The sequence below is a fragment of the Diadema antillarum genome, unplaced genomic scaffold (genome assembly GCF_040938485.1).
Source record: "Diadema antillarum isolate AM-2024a unplaced genomic scaffold, OU_Dant_1.0 scf00000042, whole genome shotgun sequence".
Classification (NCBI taxonomy): Eukaryota; Metazoa; Echinodermata; class Echinoidea; order Diadematoida; family Diadematidae; genus Diadema; species Diadema antillarum.
This window is the reverse complement of record NW_027270931.1, coordinates 534,659-555,538: the sequence shown is the minus strand read 5'-3', so window position 1 is coordinate 555,538 and position 20,880 is coordinate 534,659. Positions and strand designations below refer to the sequence as shown.

General features: G+C 36.6%; 1 protein-coding gene across 1 annotated transcript; it reads left to right on the top strand.

Moving 5' to 3' along the window:
* The first annotated feature begins 443 nt into the window (after positions 1–443).
* Positions 444–6,661, top strand: LOC139712700 (putative nuclease HARBI1). The gene is made up of 4 exons (XM_071624505.1): positions 444–988; positions 3,612–3,878; positions 4,587–4,723; positions 6,382–6,661. Exons 1-4 carry the CDS (start codon positions 641–643, stop codon positions 6,659–6,661), a joined length of 1,032 nt encoding a protein of 343 aa, XP_071480606.1. The 5' UTR covers positions 444–640.
* The last annotated feature ends 14,219 nt before the right edge of the window (positions 6,662–20,880 follow it).

Here is a 20,880-nt window from a genome sequence, read left to right as displayed (position 1 = left end):
ACCGGTACTTTGTAGGTTGGGTGATCATTTTATCAATTGTAGGCCTAGTCTACTCTGTCACTAGTGTCGGTGTCAATGTCATCTCTTTAAACATAGCAATAAAATTTAGTCTATTTGATAAAAGTTTTACCACACATCTAACATTTAGTTCTGGGAATAGGTCTAGAACCCGCTCCTACTGGTACAGAAAACGAACGAATAAATCTGTAAATACGATTAAATTCTCTTACTACCGGTACTTAATATTACAAAGAGATCTATCTACACGGTTAGCCAAAATTTGCTGCGTCACATCGGTACGTTTCATCAATTCTAAATATGTCGACATCATATTACTAATGTAGACCTAACGAGACCGCTGTAGATTCTACATGTTTCTTGCTGCACGCGCGTCCAGGGGGGCGTTTCATGAAAGGTCTTGTCAGATGAAATATCCGACAAGACCTTATTTATCTGACAAAAACAAGAAATATCCGACATCATCCTTTCATCCGACATAGATTCCATTTCATGAAACTTTGTCGGACGAAAAACACCAAAAACTCATCAATTTTATCCGACATATTTGTCAGATGCCTTTCACCATCCGACAGCAGATTTTATCTGACATATCCATTTTGAAGGTTCCTTGACAACCAAAATGGCTCTGATGATCAACGTGCTGGGAGCTGCGGCTAGGAGGAGGGAGCGGGTATTTAGAGATCGGACCAATCCCCTAGATCTCTATGATGACAGGGAGATGTTTAAGAAGTATAGGTTCAATCGGGAGGGAGTAATGTTTCTGATAGACCTCTTAAGTGACGATTTAGAGCATGCCACCGGACGAAGCAAAGCCTTGCCAGCGAGTTTGCAGGTTTTCGTGGCCCTGCGTTTTTATGCTACAGGTGCTGTTTTGGACAGCACGGCAACACAGCACGGCTGCAGCATATCGACGACATCTCGTGTGGTGAGGAGAGTTACCACAGCCATTTGTGGTAAGAAGGATGAGGTAAGGTCTTCAAAATGCATAGTTTCTATGTTTTTCCTTTCCTAATTAAGACCAACTAGGTATGTTTCTACTCTCTAGACGGTCTGCACTCCTATATCTAGGTAGTATTGTGTCTTTCCAAGAAGTAAAACTTATCAAAGTCTCTAACAATACCGACTCACCACAGACACCGTCAACTTGCAATTCAAGAATTTGTGGTTTGCTTTAATTCTCGAGAATATACTGTTTTTCACTCGAGTATTTCGTTCATTCGATTTTACAGTCTATGCCTGTATCAGTAAACTACAAAACAAATGGGAGCCGATAGGGATTCTGACATGGTCACCGCTCGCGCAAGTAGTCGAGAGCGTTTCACATTCATCAGTCCCACACGTACCCAAAACTGCTGGCTTTTATTGCAATTACGCACAACCACGTTTTCTGCCTGAGCTCAGCTCCAGAGCACCGCTCATAGCATGATCATGGAAAGGCAATGGCAATGCTGCCAGTGGTTTATTTCAAATTCAACATCAATAAGAACGACTTTACTTACAAAATTCTATGCTTGAGCTGTATAAAAGATGTGGTTCTTCCCATTCAGCATGTTTGTGTTGGTAGCAAGGCGACGTTCACTCTATACGTACGCTTAGCGCTGCGCTGTAGTACACCTCGCCGAGATAGATAAATAAACAATGCAGGCACTGTGCGCTTGTTGACGACTGTGGGTAAACCGGAAGTATTTCATTAGTGCAGTGGTGGTAGCTGAACCTCCCAGGAAATAAACAATAGCATGGGGGGGGGGGGGGGGGGGGGGAACCGTGTTTACCGTGGTTCTTGTTCAGTGTCCACCAACAGCTGGCGGTCCATTGACGTCTCCTAACTCTAGCAGAGTCTCTAGCATCACTCATGCTCAGCAGAAAGTAGAGCCCTACGTTGGATTTTGGATACTTTTAGGAGTGGTTGTTAGCAAAAAAAGGGCCATCAGTATATAAATTAAGCAGAGTACTCTAATGCATTTTTTTTTTTTTTTTTAATTGACATGGAAATATTGGTCTATTCTTTTGTTATGAATAAAACGGCCCTGGAATACAATAACCAAAATAATTTTGATGTGTTATCTAACTACATTTCTGCATTAAAATAAATGAATGAGTTGATGATTATATATATATGTATATATATATATATATATATATATATATATATATATATACACACACATACTAATGCCTGTATTCATAACAAGAGTGAGGGCAGGGCTAAACGACTGTCTCCTAATTGCATGTGTCACACACAAACCCAAGCCATGCAACCCTACAGAAAATGATGTATGTAGAAACTCTTAATTACTGGTTAAACATTTTTTTTTATATCATTGATTATCAGGTAAATCATATGCTACATATATATATATATATATATATATATATATATATATATATATATATTCACACATATACAACATGTTGGCAGTATTATCTTGTGCAGCTATGTTAAATACTGTAGCATAATTAAAGCCCCAGAGATTTAATACACAGGCCACCAGGGTTAGATCTGAAAAAGGCTGAAGAGACATTTTGGAGAAGCTACATCTAAAGAATTGAAACAATTTTCTGTAATTTATGCATGGGAAATGATATAGAATTTTCTTTTCAATTCTGTGTTATTATTCCACACCTCCATGTTACAATTTAGAAAAAAACATGATAATTTGACAAGGAAAATATGTATTTCAGGATTATACAAAGTAATTCAAACTTATTACACTCACTCGCAGACAGTCACACATAATCAACCACACACACAGCATGTACATGCTCTAATAGATATTTCAGCAGCTACAATCATTTGTACGCGAAAATACTCATAAAAGAAAATGTGTCAAATAGAAACAAGAGAATTTCAATTCAAATGATTTTTAATGCTCTAAATCCTGGTATTCTTTTTTTTTTTCTTTAAACATTGAATGCATGTTATAAGTTGCCACTCATGCATGCATCACCATTCTTCACGCCATCTATCTATATACATCCTCTTTTATCTTGCAACACAGTTTTGAAAGTAAGAAAATTAAATTGGGTGAAAACCTCGCAGTATGTAACGTCTGTATAGGCAATTATAACTAACAACACCAAAAATAACCATTCAAAGTCAATGAACATTGGTCATTTGAAAAGCAGTACATCATTCATCATATAAATTACTTTCGTGTAGGCAATACATTAATTTTGATTACAATATATGTTATAAATATTCATTTTCATATAAAATCTCGTATAGATATGCATAAATATAAGCATAAATCATAAACACTGGAAATATAGAAAACTGAAATGCACTCTTTATATAATTTTTTCTCTGTTTTATATACACTAATAGTATCTGAATTATGTATAATAAATAGATATTTACTTCAATGAAGTTTTATTTACATGTTTTGTTATAAGATTCATAACAAAAATACCTTGTAATGTATGCAAATACATGTATTGTGTAAGATAACTAGGCAAAAGAAGAAAGAAGGTATAGACTTGTTCATGAGTCATATACGTATCATTTTTTTGTGTGTGTGTAATACCTATCTTAATCATGTACAGTCATGAATATCACTGTAATGGCAATTCAATCTTGTTTTATCCTACAGTTCATCAAATTCCCAAGATCCCCAGAGGAAGTCAGAAAGACACAACATGACTTCTTTCTTTTGGCTGGATTCCCACGGGTGATTGGAGCGGTTGATGGAACACACATCCGCATCAATGGTGTAGCTCTTGGTGCAGCAGAGCATCTCTACGTCAATCGTAAAGGCTTCTATAGCATAAATGTGCAGCTAACCTGCGATGCACAGTACTACATCACGAGTGTGTCTGCCAGATGGCCTGGGAGCACTCATGACAGTCGTATTTGCAGAGTGAGTAATCATGTTAAATTTTCACTCTTATTTAATCATGCACATTGACACGTAAGAGTACCGTAATGCATATAGTGTGGATTGTAAGAATGAAAAGACATGGTGCATGTACATACGAAACGTAAATGTTCTATTATGTCAAAGTAAGAATTTCACTTCCATTTCATACTTGCATGCTGAGCGAAAATCCACCCAATTTAACAATGTCAAAGCCTACTGTTAATGTGTCAAACCAGCTATGTGGCAGAACAGCACATGTTTTACAGCACATTTGCAAACCTCTATCATGCACAGCTTGAATTACCATTTTCATTGACCTTATCTGCCAAAAGTTCACAAATCCTCGAACAATCCTTTAAAAATCCTTGTTCAGTACCAAAATTTTCCAATCTATTCCATGTGTCATAATCTGCTTTCCTGCAAGTTTTCTTCAAATTTCATTAAAATTTTCGAGAGTAATTTCGCAAAAAGGCTAAACAAACAAACCTATACCAATAACACCATAACCTCCTTCTTGGAGGAGGTCATCATGTTAACATCATCCATTGAACATTAAACAGTTGTGGTGTACTTCTGATTAAACTTAGTGGAGGTTTAAACTAAGCAAATATGTCAATTTCCAATGTGTCAATATCATAACTTCGATACAGTCATCCATATAGAAGTGATGATGAAATGATATGAAACGTTCCACTCTTTGTTTGATAGACCAGTACAATTGGGGAGGCATTTGCTGCTGGAATCCTTGACGGATTACTTGTAGGTGATTCCGGTTATGGTCTACAAACTTGGCTGATGACACCAGTGCCAATTCCTACGACAAGAGCCGAAAGGAGATATAACCAGTATGTACTCTTCATGCCTTTCTAAGTACTACACTAAGTATGACATGTATCTCATTTTATGCACAACGTATTGAGCAGTATATGAAAAAAATTTTTTTTTCTTTTTCGAAAAAAAAACCCTTCATATGCCAATGATGTACAGAAATTGAAAAAATGAAAAATAAATGAGTTAAAATGTTATCATTTTCAAAAGAAATCATCACCACCGCATATTTTCAATATGCTTGCATTATAGCAGGTCCACTAAAAAAATTTGGCCGGAAAATGAATACTTTTCTGTATCCATAGACCACAACTCTCATTCCTGAACCGCCTCCTTGTTCAGAAGTTGGTTCATCAGTAGAATGTTACTTGTAGAGTGATGACGGAAATGTGCCCTAGGATAAATACTGATTTGCAAGTGTCCACTTGTGCATGTGTGAAACTCTCTTTCAATAATATTAATATAATATGGACTGCCCTTGAGGGGGATACGACATTACATTGCCTGAGCTAGAATTGTATTGCCCGAGTCAAAGACGAGGGCAATACAATTCTAGTGAGGGCAATTAATGTCGTGTCCCCCGAAAGTAGACAGTCCATATCATTATTATTACCCATTTCAGGCATCTTGAGCTGCAAAATAAATAATTACAATGCAAATATTAACAAATTTTCCACTCGACACCAGCTCAAGCTTTACGCCATACTGCGCGGTACATCCCTATAGACCTATATACACAGCTCAGGTGCGCGGCGCGCGTATAACAGCTAACTCACACAGGCGCAGGGATCGTCCCCTATTTTTACGTGTTAACCTATGGGAATTTGTCCTCTGTCGTGAAACTCGGGTATGCGGCGTGCGTAGAAACAGCAAGGCTCACACAGTAGCAGAGATCGTCGTTTAGTTTTACATGTTTCACGGGAATTTGCCCTTTGCCGCGGAACTACTGCGAGAGAGACTGTCATCAACAGCAAATTTTCCTCATTGGGAGCTCAAGTGCCCGGATGCTATATTCCCCTCCTTTTTAAAACACAAATCCCATAGGCGTTTGTCAAAGCGGGGAATATGGAAAATTTGCTCCTCAACTCCCTCAACCTAGCTCGCGCGTAAGACGAGGGGAATACAATTTTGAAGAACCACAGCTCAGATGCCTGATACGGGTAATAATATAATGTATACAGCCATTACAGCCCAATACATTGTAAACCAGTCAAATATCTAACAACACAAAGTAATCGCAACCACGTTTGCTCTCAGATACCTGTTTTCCTTTTCAGATATTTGGCAATTTTGTCATTACAAACTTGAAGTGCATCATCATAGAGTTTCTGAAAACATTTTTTTATATTTCCAAATGCAAATAAACAGCTTTTTGCAGGATTCCATGAAATATGTTTTGTCTCGAAACACTCTTGTGATATACCAATACGTCAAATGGTAAAAATACTAGTCCAGTAGAGTTGATACAATTATCATTCAGTGACAGATCTTATTTCTTAACCTTCAATGCTTCACATCTATGAATACGAGTATGACTGCTCATGTTACGTATTGTGCAATCTGACCCACTAAGCGGGAAAATATTTCAGGTTTCAAAAACTTTTACAATTGATCACAAACATTATAAAGCATTTTAACAATTCATGACCAAATACATCCTATTTCTTTTTCACAGAGCTCACAGCTGCACACGCGTGGTTATTGAGCAGGTGAACGGGCAATGGAAAAGTAAATTTCGTTGTCTGATCGGCTCTGGTTTGCACATGTTTCCACAGAGGGCTGCTGATGTCATCACTGCATGTGCATGCTTGCACAACATCAGCAAGCACCTAAGACAGCCAGATGTCCATCAGGAAAGGGCTGAAGAAGATGGAGCTGAGGGGCATGATGAAGTGCGTGATGCAATGTCTGGAAGACAAGCCCGTGACGACATCATTAACAACTTCTTCACATAGATTGTGAAATTTTGTCACAGTCTTCTGACTTTGAAGTTATTAAGCTTCAGGTCGAGTTCAATTCTCTGTAGAATACAGCAAGCCTCAAGAAAGTTCGAATATCAATGCTGTAATGTTACCTCAAGTATGATATGTCATGAACGTAAGAGTATTGTCATAACGTGCAAATTTAATTTGATAAATAATTTTGCCTTTAAGTCACAAAACCTACAATCTGTTGCAAGCACTCATTTCAAATTACGACTCTTTTTTCTCCAAAAATGTTGTAGAATTATTTTGTTTTATATTAAAGTGACATTAGGTATGTCGGCAAGGCCCTTTTACATAAAAGAACCTTTTCCACTCTCTTTTCTTTCATCTGAAATGAAACTTCTGAAAAGTTGATGATATAGCTTTCACAGTATAAGTCAGAGATAAAATGTTTGTAGAGAGCATACTCTATTGCACCTTAATATGATAACCCCTTCACTATTGATGCCATGTAGGTTTAACTCCTGTATTCATTTCTTTTCTTTGTAGTTGGTTCCTTCAATGCACACAGCACTGCTTGTTTAGATTAAGACTTTGAATACACCCTACACTTCATTGCCTCTTTTCTCTGTACACACTTTTCCAGTGTTTCTTTTTTTCTTTTAAATTTTTGGACAAACACAATCCATTTGAATTGAGTAATACATCGGTTTGAAGCTGAAAGTGTGTTATTTCCGGATCTGCTCTTAACTGAAAATCCATGAATGTCATTTCCCCATTGCTTTTGTTTTGCTTCTTGATGCCGGGTCACAACTGCTGTATCACATGGTCACATTTAGAATTGCTCCATGTTTATCTTTTCAGGGACAATTTGATTTTATTTCACAAACTGCAATACTACTAAAGGAATCATTCGTAACCAATTTCTGAGCAGATTATAATACAGTTGTATTTTTTGTCTCAGAGGCAGTGATTTGGCTCAGTCATTAGGGCATATGCCTAAAGCTGTCAAGGATGCAGATTCCATTCCCAAGTCTAAATGAGTAATTTCTTTTTTTTAATTACAGCATCTTCTTTAGCATCAAACTGATCAACACGGAATATCAGCCAGTGTAGATCAATATTGACTATCCACCCATTTTCATTAGGTAGATGTTATCCATTTCAGATGCAACACAGTTTCCATCTTGTATGGATTAGGTGAAAGTACATCTGTATTACTGTAATTATTGAAAATCTCATTTGTATTCTTGTAATCTAAAGTACTAAGAGTTTTGAATGAAAGAGAGGCTCAAGATTGAACAACACAAAATGAATCTTCATTGAAACAAGTAATTACCAGATGAGAAGTATTGAAAATATAAAACCTCAAATGTTTAAAAAAACAAATGAATTGAAAAGAAAATCTACAATTCATTGCTGATTGCTGACTCATTCTTGATGGCAGCCAAAATTTCCTTCAACACTTCTAACTTTTCTCTTTCAATCTCGAGCCTCTGTTTCTTCAGAGACAGCTTTTCGGTCTCTATTTGGACAAGTACTTCTTCAACACTTCGTTTTTTTTCCTTGTTAACACTTTGCTTTTGCTTTGGCTGCTGGTGTTGATGCTGGTGAAGTTGTTGCTGTTGCTGTTGTGGTTGTTGTTGCTGTTGTGGTCGCTGTTGCTGTTGTGGTTGCTGTTGCTGTTGTGGTTGCTGCTGCTGTTGCTGTTGGGGTTGCTGCTGTTGCTTTTGCTGTTGTCGTTGCTGCTGTTGATGTCTCTGCTCTTGCTCTTGATTCTGATGTAGCACATCATTTTCTGGTTGTTGCATGGGGAACTGTTGGTCTTGTTGCTGTTGCTGTCCTTCATCCAGGTGCTGCTCCTGCTCTTCATCAAGCAACTGGAAATTAAAAGCAATCAAAATTAGAAAGTCCTACTTGCAATTGTGAATATATCAATTCTAATGTCAGTTCGAATACATTGTATGCACTATTTACACTATAATTCCATAGGTCCAGTTTGAAATGCAATATAAATTGTCCCTAGAAATTGTGAAAAAAATTGTTTTTATGTCAATGCTTCCGCTATCACACATCATTATCAAATACTTATTTGCGGTAAACATTACAATGATATTGTTGTTCCTATGTGTTCACTAAATTAAAAAAAATGAAATCAATCATAACAAAGCATTTCTGTGGATGTTTGCTGAACCAGAGTTCTGTACCTGCATTATATTATACACATTTACTGTAAAACGACAAATGTTCGCATGCATTTTCATTTCGCGAATTTCACGAGAGCAAAGATTCGCAAAATTTAAATGCACATGAAAGTTTGTGTCTACACAAGGTGTATTACATGCTTTGAATGCCTGTGGGAATTTAAAAAAAAAAAAAAAAAATCATGCCACTGAAAACGCCATCGGCTCAAATTAACGAAAACTTTAGGCCCCAAATGTGACATGTTTTACAGAATAGCAAAACATTTCATGGTGGAGTCTTAAAAACATGCAAGTACTTTAGATGCATCTACTATGGGGGAGGGGGCTATCCTCGCCTGATTATATCAAGTTCACCTACCATGCACTCTTGCAAACTACTTCCTGAGAACATGTCAAATTTTGGGGTAGGTTAATTTGAGGGCTTCAATGAGGACATGTTGTCCATATGCAAAATCAATCACACTGGCAATAATACTAGGTGTTACAAAAACATTTCCCAATTTTTATCATGAATAGTTTATAACACTGACATTGATATGTGAAATACCTGAATAGTGTACAATTTTTTTGGAGGTAATCCATCATGAACTATTGATAAAGCAGTGATGTGCCTTGGAGCAAGAGTCTAAAAGAGTAGTCAGCAGAGTGATGAAAAGGTGTTATTCAAAGTATTCAAGTTTTTTATTCAGGGTCATTGTAAGCACAAATTCACATGTATACACATTGTTGGTTCCTGCGTAAAGTTCAATTTTTTAAAGAGGTTTCAAATCTGACCAAATTCTGGAACTTAACTGTGAAATCAATCATGGATATAATGAAACTAATTTGTGCTCTCTTATTTAAATAGCCTCCAAATAAATTCAACAATATTAAGCTATTTCTCATATCAATGACAGTGCAATCTGATATTTATTTTTCAAACTATCAAGGATCAAAATTTTGAAATGTTTTTGTAACACCTATTACCTGCAATGTTGACTGCATTTTAATAGAATACATTGTATTTGACTGTGCAGCTAACCCTAAAATAAGATTTTAATACAAGTACTGCCTCCCATTAGATCCCTGCACAACCCAATGATGTACTATGCCAAAGTTGAAAGTGCACTCATGAGCATATTTTGTCAGTGTACTTCCATTTTGAATTTAATTTTTTCCATTGGAGGGGGAATAAGAGGGTACTGGGGTCATTGTATAACATGCATTGCCATCCTTTTGGTAATGCATTTGGTTTGGTGAAAAACCAAGATGTGAAATTGTGCCCGTTATCTTTACAAATACATGCCAATATCAATTATGTTCTAACACCAAAAGAAGATGATACCCAGTTTGGTGATAGCCTGACATGGGGTTGGATTTTCATTAAGAAGATGAAAATATATAATTTTGGCACAATTAGACCACCTTTCAATTGGAGGCAGTTGGGTAGGGTTTGAGGGGCGCTCCTGGATCTGCCAATAAATCTAAAACTACACTCACTAAAAATTTATAAAAATTATTTAACTTAGTTCTTCAAAAAATAAAAAAAAAGAGAGGGTTACAAAAATTGAAATTACACGGATCAATGTACATACTCAAAATGTAAACAGAGTTCTATGTCTTTTGAAAAGGTTCTAGACGAGAAGATTTCACAGATCCCATAATTAGGAGAGATTTAGAACACTCCCTGCCCTAACCACCACATGTTTAAATGTTGCAACTTTTAAGGAATTGTATCTCACCAGAGAAATGATGTTCCCTGCCTCCGAATCGGAGCCAAGGAATCCCATTTGGCATGGTCCTGGAAGGACTTCCAGAACCATCTCATGGCGTTTGTGAAAGTGGGGTCTTGGTCCACCACCTGTTCAAAAAAGGAAAGAATTTAATGCATGTTACAATGTAATTCACAATAGGCATTTTTTCACATATACATTTATACCACAAATATAGACCCCATGGCCTTAAACTGTCCCTATGTACACTCCATTTGTTAGTTCCTGCAGACACTTAATTTGAAGAAAATACCTTTGGCTATGGAAGAGATATTGGTAAAATATTGAAATTTAATAATTTTGACATTGCTGTTTGACATATAACTGTTAGCATCTGAACCCACAAGTTGATATGCACAACTTTGTCAATCACATGTACGTATGCCAAGTTATACTGTCCACAATATTGATTACGGATGGAGGGATGGACAGACAGACAAACCAAAACATTATGCCTCTAGCAACACTTTGTTAGGAGGCTTAACACTATTAAAAAAAGTTTGAAGATTAGAAAGTATAACTCCCAAGATGAAAGACACTGACATTGACCTGGTATATGAGGCATATGAAGTGAGGGAGATTGAGTAACTTATGCAGTCAAAGAAAATTGGGTTATAATAATAATTTCTAGCTGCATCTATATTGTGCTCCATACTGGTGTTTCTAAGCGCACTGGTGCTATTCATATAACACTAAGAAACACATGGATTTAGGTGAATGCAAAACCAAAATAATGGTAACAAAAGAAGAAGAAAAAGAATATACTGTAAAAGTGGAATTTTTTGCGCATTATGCGCAACTAGAAAACAGCATGAAAATAGAAGGATCCATGCGATTTCTTTTAGCTTGACATGTTACTGTGTGTGATGCCTCGTCTCCATAAAATTAAAAACAGGAAAAATCTTCTTACCCGCCCAAGTGCAAAAAGTGAAGTCACACGAAAATATCCGCTTTACAGTAGTACTGTATGTGATACGGTGATAAAATAATTAAAAACTAACTGTGTGGCCTGTAAGAAAAATTACAACTAATAAAACAGATGAGTTTAGTGAATGATCTTAAATGATTGGTAATATTATTCTCGTGGGCCTATATTATCACATGTGGAAAGATTCAATAACGTACGAGCTGACATTTTCGCAGTGGTTTTATTTTTGCAAATTCCGCGAATCGCCTTTGAACCGCGAAAATAACAATGGCCAAATAACTAAGTTCATTTAGACACTCGCAACCTCGAAATTAACAACATGCGAAATGTCCTCCAAGTAGCAAATCTTGAAAATATTGAAAATATCTGTATGCGAAAATTTCATCTCGTGGAGTATAGTCCGGAAGGTTGCTTTTATGTACATCTCAAGAACATCTAAGCAATCTAGACTTCAAATGTGAAATTCAAGAACATTCAATATTGTGTAGGTAATGTGAGATCACTATTTGATTTCTTTCACCTGTCTGTGACCGCCCATCACGGTAAGCCTTAGCCCTTGACACCATTTTGTGCCAGAGGTCTCTGAGGTGCACACCCCGTTTCTTCTTCTTGTTGGCAAGTGGTAGGCCAGAACTCATTAGTGCCATGGCTGCCCTCTCCCATGCCTCGCTTATTCTGCCTTTGGTCTGAAAGTATAGATAACAATCACTCATACTAACATGTAAGGTATCAAGTTGCAACTTGCAGTAATTATCAATTCATACAGCTTAAAGTGTGTTTATACAAATTCTTAAAAATCTGGTGACTTTGGTGTATATATGATACTGAAATTTTCTAGGAAAGCCATCAGGTAAATGAATCTTTTACATTTAGATCAAAACATTACATATGCAGCTCTTGATTTTAACATTATTCCTCATTTATAAGCTTTGCTCCTCTGCACACAGGACAGAAATGCTATACACATGAAAACATTGAGACAGTGTAAGAGATGAGCTCTGTGAAATTAAAACTTTTACAATGAAACTTGCATGCAGCAATAAAATGCATATCCACTCCACACATTTTTTTTTCAAACATAATTACATTCATAAGCAAAATAACCTTATTCACTTTCTTTTTCAATAAAGTCTGTCAAGAATGAGAAGGGCGTTAAGTTGTCTTGAACACTATGGCTTTACTGACAACCTAACGCCCTTATCATTCTCAGCCGACATTACACATGTACATGTACATATCGAAAGATCACTGTCAAATGCATTCTTATAACAATAAGAAAATAGTGATTTGATTGAAAAATGGCATTTCAAATGTATTCACATGACATCTTATCTCACCGTTGTTATGAAGTTTAATGAATGCAGAATTCAAAATTAATGGAAAATAATTGACTTTTTTTTTTAACACTAGAAGTGCAAATAAACCCTGTAAATTCTTTGGTACATAAGCATACTTTGCATTTAAATTCTAATCCAGCATATCCAAACAGACATGTTTATTATCACATCAAATGTATTTTGCAGAATGGAAGTATTCTTTCACGGAACAATATATAAAAAGAGTGTAACAACATTTAGCAGGACTGTAGGTGAATTGGTGAAATACTCACTTTGGGCTTGTCACTGTTGGGGAACAAGTCCCGGTAGTTCTCTCTAACATACGAACATATGGCCATAACCTGCTCATCATTGTAATTGATCCTTGCTGGTTCCTGTCCAAAAACAAAATGGAAATAGGCAACTTAATAATAAAGATATGTGATAATTTGAATTTGGATTGGCATCATCGATACTCTGAGCAAAGAGAACTGCCAGAGTCTGTTATAATTAAATGAATTACTGTAAAAATGGATATTTTCGGGTGACCTATTTATGTTTTCTTCAATCATTGGGGTGAGAAGATTTTTTTTTTTTTTTCCAAGAAATCAAGACAAACTATTGAAAAATTTGGCAAGCAAGTGCTTTTATTTTTGTTTTGGTTTATGATTGCATGAAAGGAGTTATAATTTTTAGTAATGCAAACATTTCCACTTTTACAGTACTGGTAGGCCTACTGACATTTTTTTTTCCTTACATTGTTCTGGTTACACTGACCTAGTTTTAACAATCATATCAAATTCAAGGCTTACAGATGTTGAATTTGATAAGTATGGATTACTACATTGATTTATAGATGAAAAGATAAATTTATCAAAGAAATAGGCTGTCAATACAACATCTACCAATAAATAGCCAAAGAACTATTGCCAGACCATGCTAAGATGTATGATGTCAATGCAGGAGTGTCAGTTGGTGCAGACAATATCTCTTACTTCTCATCTTGATCATTTCCAGTGCCACTTTTTTTTTCCATCTTCCATTCGATATTATCATCTGTTTTCTTTGATTGTAGCGCTGTGAATACTCTACCTAATTTCACTTAAATAAATTTCTCGACATCAAATTTAAATGACATTTCCTGATTTGATGAAAAATGAGACATGTAAAGAAAAAAATTGAAATTAAATTCGAACGATAAATCTCTAAATCTCAGAGGCTCAGAAAAATCTCCTTCAATGTGGTGTCATTACAACTAACAAGTTATGATGAGAAATAGAACACCTCTAGAGTAATTTTGAGCATATTCTAATTCTTTCTAGTGTGTACCAGTATACGACTACCATTAGAAATACATTAATGAATGTAGAGTAACATGCCCAAGTTTGGTACACTTAATAGTTTTTGCGCTATAGTTCCAAAATAGATGAAATCTTGAGTGTATCTTTTTGAACACTGTGTGTCAATATGAATGACAAAGTAAATGCAAAAAAAAAAAAACATTGTTTTTTACGTTACTGGTACCTCCTTTGCTGCCATGTCTGGTATGTACATCGTGTCCATGATTGGTAGGCACACATGATTAGTATGAACTGTAATAAAACTGCATTCATTTGCATGCATCAACATTATCACCCATGAATCGTGTAGCTGTAAGCCTACAAATCATGGCACAGCGCAGTCTGGACCCAAGGCTGAAGATATCTCTTTGACTGTGAGCTCATCAGTCACTTAATCTGGCTGCTGTTGACTGAACATTATTATAACCAATTTTACCTGGACAAAAGATGACTATTCAACATTCAGTGCACATAATGCACAACAAGTGGTAGAATCTAAATAGCGGTAAAAAATGAGGACTGTGTCAGGGCTGCCAACTCTCACGCATTGAGCGTGATTGAGACCCACGCATTTTGGTCCTTTCTCACTCTAAAACTTTATTTCATTTGAATGTCTTTCTACTATTGATCTCAATCATTTTGACTCCTAAATTACAGCATTGGCCTACAGATACATGTAGAAGTCTCAATCTAAACTAGTTTCCAGTACTAGTGTTGGCAGCCCTGCTGTGTGTGTATTAACTCGCCTGCTATCTAGTTTGTAACTATTGCTGTTAAGAGGTTATGAAGATTAAAATCTTTTTGTGAAGCTTCAGGCCCTACTGGCTGAGTACTGTTGTGACTGTACTTTGCTGGTCTCTGCTGTTGCCCTGTTCTGTTAGTGTCAACTAAAAATGTTCATCTTGACTCCTTGAGACTCGAGAGGTACGGTAGCGGGTTGCATCTTTCAAACATGATAATAATAAATTGATATACACACAACTAGTATGAATTAAATATTAGCTTCAGGCCTTCATCATCACATCAGTGACATGTGTCAAAAATACTGCTGGGCTGTACCAATCATGGGCTCGTAACGTTACTCAATTACCATGATTACTAAGTATGCCTCCTTGACCTAGGCCTAGATACCTTACTCAACTGTGTTAGACTCCTACCGAACATTTGTCAGTCCTACCGTAAATTCAGTTAATTTTCTTCATAGTGAAGATAGAAGTGAGGGGGAAAATGCTAAGAGTCAGATAAAGTCAAGTAAAATCCACCATTCTTTGCATTTCTACTGCAGAATGCATTTAAATATACTCATGAATCTGTCTATTGTTCGGTGGTTCTTGCCTAACTAAGCTAAGATGCTACGCTGTGGAAATCGGCCCCACCGCTGTATCAATCTCGCGTAAACGCCGTTTGGTGGGGCCGCATTCACGAGTATTCTATACTGTGGAAGGAAGGCCCACCGCCGTGCTTACCTACCGATGAACGCCACACAGCTATGCCTATGGCAGGGCCCCGTCTTATAAAGCCTTCAAATCAATCACAAGTCCCCAAATCAATCGCAACTTGCATTGCAGCTCACAAGAAACTTGTGATTGATTTCTATCACAAGTCTTTATAAGACAGGCCCCAGACTGATGGTGCGTGGGGCTGAATTCACGAGTATAAACAGGCGAGCAGCCGTAACTCGTTAGCATTTGTACGGACACGCAGTGGTGGGGCTTATTTCATTTCACGAGTATGTCATTAACTGGTATAAGTGGACGATATCAATACGGTTGTATCTATTCAATAGCTAGTCAAATAACATTAAGATTTATGTCTAGAATGCGAACGCTACTAAACAATAACGCTAACCCAACGCCATGTAACGCATGATTACACACACAGGAACGCGTATGTGGGACACTGTCTACAGAGAAATTACGGTCTGTCAACACTTTACATTCAACGTTTTTTTTTGTGGTAGTTGAGGAGGACTATACGTTTCTCTATTCACATTTTTGACTCAAATATTTCAGAAGGATGTACTTACGGATGATTCATCCAACTCGCTCATTTTGATGATGTACAAGCAGCAGCTAGCAGTGAGAATGAGAAGAGCTGAGGCACCCGTACCCGCGGCAGCTAGACTACGAGTCGTTAGCGCAGCAGACGGCGCAGCAAAAATTTTGTGTTTACTTTTTTTTTCCGCGTTTCGGGTGGGGGCGTGGCCTAATTGGTCAGTATCCTCGTCCATTGATATTGAAAAATTAAAGCCGTCTGACAAGTTGTCGGACGGCTTCGTGAAACGGATTTTCGATGTCGTCTGACATGTTGTCAGTCGTCTGACAACATTTGTCGTCTGACAGCTTGTCAGACGACAAATGTTGATGAAACGCCCCCCAGCAGGCCAGCGCAGCCGGTCGGCCAGCTCCAGTGGCCGCGGGCGCTGGGCGAGAACTACTAGTACGCCACAGTTTGATGCACTAACACTACCTGCTTTCGGTTCCCTGTTTTCTTGATCATCACTGTATTAGGACAGTAAAGAAAAGTGTTAATTTCCACATAGATTAAGCTAAAACTTTCAGAGAAAATGTCACAAAACAACAACTTACATTGATATCTGTGTCGATCCACAGTGAAATTTAGGAAAATTCCCAAATGGCGCTGATAATTGCCGATATATGAAGAACAATCCAAAGCTGTCCAATCGCTCAGAAAACCAATAGAAAAACGGTGACGTGAATTTGCCTTCGATACGTACATTCATACACATATTACGTGTTGTAGAAAAACGTAAACACTATGGTGACGTCATGAATAGAAACTTCTAGCCAATGGCCGCCCTGTATTAAAAACGTCATAGCAAGCGCACGCATGCGCACAATAAAAAATTACTACAGGTACTTTGCAGCTTTCCTTTGCTGCTTCCTTTCGGCTTTCTTTTTCTTATTTTGAGCTCACCAAAAGCAAAGATTTAAAAGACTTATCGCAAAAATTCATGTCCGTTGCCATCGTCCACTGAGCGTTGATGCGTCATCAGCATTTTTTTTTTTCGTATCGATTCCACGGGGAAAAAGAAGATTATCGGATTATACTAGTAACCAAACTTGGCAGAAATGTTCTTTCCGAAAACATTTTGAGGTGGAATTCCCTGTCCTCGAAAATTGTTGCAGCGCCATCTGTGGGAGAATTTCGTAATCGACTGACGGTTGATAATACTAGTACAAATTGTAGTGGCTAGTCTTCATTCTTCATATTTTGCTATCTATGTGCTTGTAAATAATATGTGTAAATAAACTGTATCATAAAGTTAATAACACTGGAATGGACGTGAATTACGGTGAACACACACAGTCTGTAAGAATTTTCAGCTACTAGTAATTGAAGGAGGCAGACTTAACCAGAAGAAGAAAAGTACAAGAAATGGTTCAAAGTTCTTCAAAATGGTTCAGTTGGCCCTGATTGGGGTCCCGGTGAGATATCCAAGAATAGCCTCAAACTCGGTGAATCCATAATCTTCTTCTCTACTCCTAGAAGCAGAACAATAAAATACAATGAAATACAGCACGAAATCACAATATTCATTTTGAATTTAAGATTCTGTGAACAGACAATGAGTGACTTCAAGTATTATAGTGCAATATCAACAAAAGTCTCTTTGTTTGTTTCTTTGTTTGTTTCATTTCCATTTTACGTCATACCCGAGTAACAGCGTGCTTTGCCTCTTACTATAGAGGGGACTGTATGATTACACACAACACTACTATACTCAGTGGGACCCGGGAATTGAACCGAGGTCCTTTGGATCGCTACCGACTGAGCTAACTCACCGCCCAATTTAGATTGTGATGATTAAAGGGGAAATCCAGTCCAAATATAAAATAGTCTGATAAAAAAAGAGCAAATTCTTACGAGTTCAACGGTAACAATTTCACTAAACTCGGACGAAAAGTAAGTAAGTTATGACATTTTGAAGTTTTGCTAATTTCTTCAAAACAGTTCTTGTACAGTGGATATGAATATGCAAATGAGTGAGCTAACCATCCCACAATCTCACAATTTTCCATTGATCCTGTACAAAAAAATAAATAAATAAAATGACGTAAATTCAATGTTTCTGTCATTGAAATCTGAAACATGATGTTATTCCTGACTGAATAACAATTGGATATAACAGGATTTGAGCCTCGGGCATAATTGCGTTTGAATGAAAAACTGGAAATTTCCCAATTTTATGTACAAACTAAATGGCAAATTTTGAGGGTATGACATTCTCACTTTCCCATTTGCATACCATATATTCATATTTGCCGTTCAAGCCAACTGTTTCCTTTAAAAAAATGAATCTTCAAAACGTCATAACCTCCTTATTTTCACCCGATTTTCATCAAACTTGTAATATTTTACTCTTTCTTATCAGACTCACTTATATTTGGACTGGATTTCCCCTTTAAATCCAGTAATATCACAGTCATTAAACAAATATTATTGTGCTTAACTTTGTTAGAAAGATTTTTTTCCCCCATTCTTCGATGTAGGGAAACCGTAGCAGACTGGATAAAATTATTGACTTTCAATCGATGATCCCGAGTTCGAATCCCGTCAAACTTAGGACCTAGGACAAGATTTTCTTTGAACTGTGTCCATCTCGACCTAGGTGTATGAATGGGTACCTAGCAACTTTAGAGAAATGATATCGACAGGCTCTAGCGAGTAATATTCATTGTTTAAATGATTAGTTAATCCAAAAATGAAAGTAGAAGCGGTTCGTTGTTCTGAAACACATAAATTCCGTACTGATTGATGTTCATTAATCCGAAAATGAAATAGAGTTTGTGAATGCGAACATTTGTGGCGTTATTCCAAAGGTTAAGTCCGAAAAAAATGGAAAAGAAAAACAAGGTTCTCTATCTCTATCCGAAAATCCAAAGATTAGTATTAACGAAGAATATTACAAACTTTAATTTGTTTTCAGATCAACGAACCTTCGGAATATATATATTTTTTTCATTCGGAATTACAATTGTTCTGAATAACGTATACCTCTGGAATCAGGGACCTTCAGAACAACAAACTGCCACCGGCAGAACATTGGCAACATTCAAGAGGCTATACTCTGAATAAAGGAAATCATGTTAGTATCATCATTTTTGTCATAGCGCTATTTCAAAAATTTATTGGGAAGAGGAACTTCATAATGTTTTTGTTCGCTATTTGATTCGTGTTCTATCAATTTAACTGATGCACATGTAAACATACATCAGTACGCTCTCACTTACTCACAAGGAATTCATGTAATATTCTGACACACAGGTAAATGCTTTCAAAACTACGTAATTTGCACTCAGTCGCAAATTCAGCATCCAGTTAAATTCATTGGAATTAATTTCCATTTGTTTTTTTTAGAAGAACATATTAAGAGGAAATTTACAAACGATTTTGGGTACACATTGGTTGATTGTATGATGAAAAATTGAAGTAGTAATTGACGACAAAATAAATATTACATTCATTGGACATTCTGATCATCTGATGAGGACATCAATGAATTGAAAGAAGTGAATGTTTGGGCTTTAATAAAAAAAATCAATGTAAGACTTCACAAGCACATGGAGCAAATATCACATACTATAAGACGTTTGTATAAAGTTCGCATTCTGATCTGCATATATGCTTGCGTTTCAGTTCAATTAAGCTCAATTTATTTTCATTTTTCCATTTTTTAAGTCAAAGAAAATGATAACAAATTCATTGTTGATACAACAGGACCTGGTAAGTATACTCTCTAAAAAAAAATCGAGTGAAAATATTCACTCTTGAAGAAGTGAATACAAAAAAGAGTGAATTCAGAGTGAAATTGATGGGGTAAATTTCGAGTGAAAGAAACAGTGTTCATTTTCACTCATTTTGGAGTGACCTCAGGGATACTCGAAGATTTTGGAGTGATCCCTGACGTCACTCTAAAACGAGTGAAAATGAACATCTTCACTCGAAATTCACTCCAATTTCACTCTAAATTCGCTCTTTTTTGTATTCACTCCTTCAAGAGTGAATATTTTCACTCGATTTTTTTTTAGAGAGTTTACAAAATGAATACAACAACGTCTTGTGATTGCAGCAAATAAAGATCATACGGAACTCAAAGTTGTACGTGGTCATATCATGATACAAAGGTGTCTCAAAAAAGTAACATGACTCTGATGGGGCCTGCATAAAACTGTAGAATCGTTGGATTGATGATAACCTTGTCCAGTTGATACGATTAAATGTCCAATTTCTAGATCGATTTCACCATACACATTAATGTAATGTTCACCAGGGAGTTTAGAATTTGATATTGCTGTACAGGGTTGCGATTAGAGATTCCCAGGATCAAGGTATGTGATTATAGATTAATGAAACAGGGTCGAATTCTGGAGGGTAGTAGGCTCTAGCAATAATAGATTCCCTGGAGTGATGATTATAGTGTACGCTCAGATATTCAATAACCTTCCAATAATTACGGACACAATAAATGTTACCTTTTTCCTATCATTGAAACTGATTGAAACTAAAATGTACAACGCGGAAAACCTTCAGCATCGATTTATGTAACGATCCTTTGTTTGTAAACATAAAACCCGATGAATTTACTTTTTCACTTTGGTGTACATGTACCACACTGGGAAGGAGTAACACAAAGTAACAAAAACAACACTGCATGCAAGTAACATAATATTTCTTGGGGAATATGA

Coding starts and splice junctions, on each gene's coding strand:
- LOC139712700 (XM_071624505.1), top strand. CDS start 641: ATGGCTCTGATGATCAACGTGCTGGGAGCTGCGGCTAGGAGGAGGGAG. Junction 989..3,611: donor TTTGTGGTAAGAAGGATGAG/GTAAGGTCTTCA, acceptor TTTATCCTACAG/TTCATCAAATTCCCAAGATC. Junction 4,724..6,381: donor GCCGAAAGGAGATATAACCA/GTATGTACTCTT, acceptor TCTTTTTCACAG/AGCTCACAGCTGCACACGCG.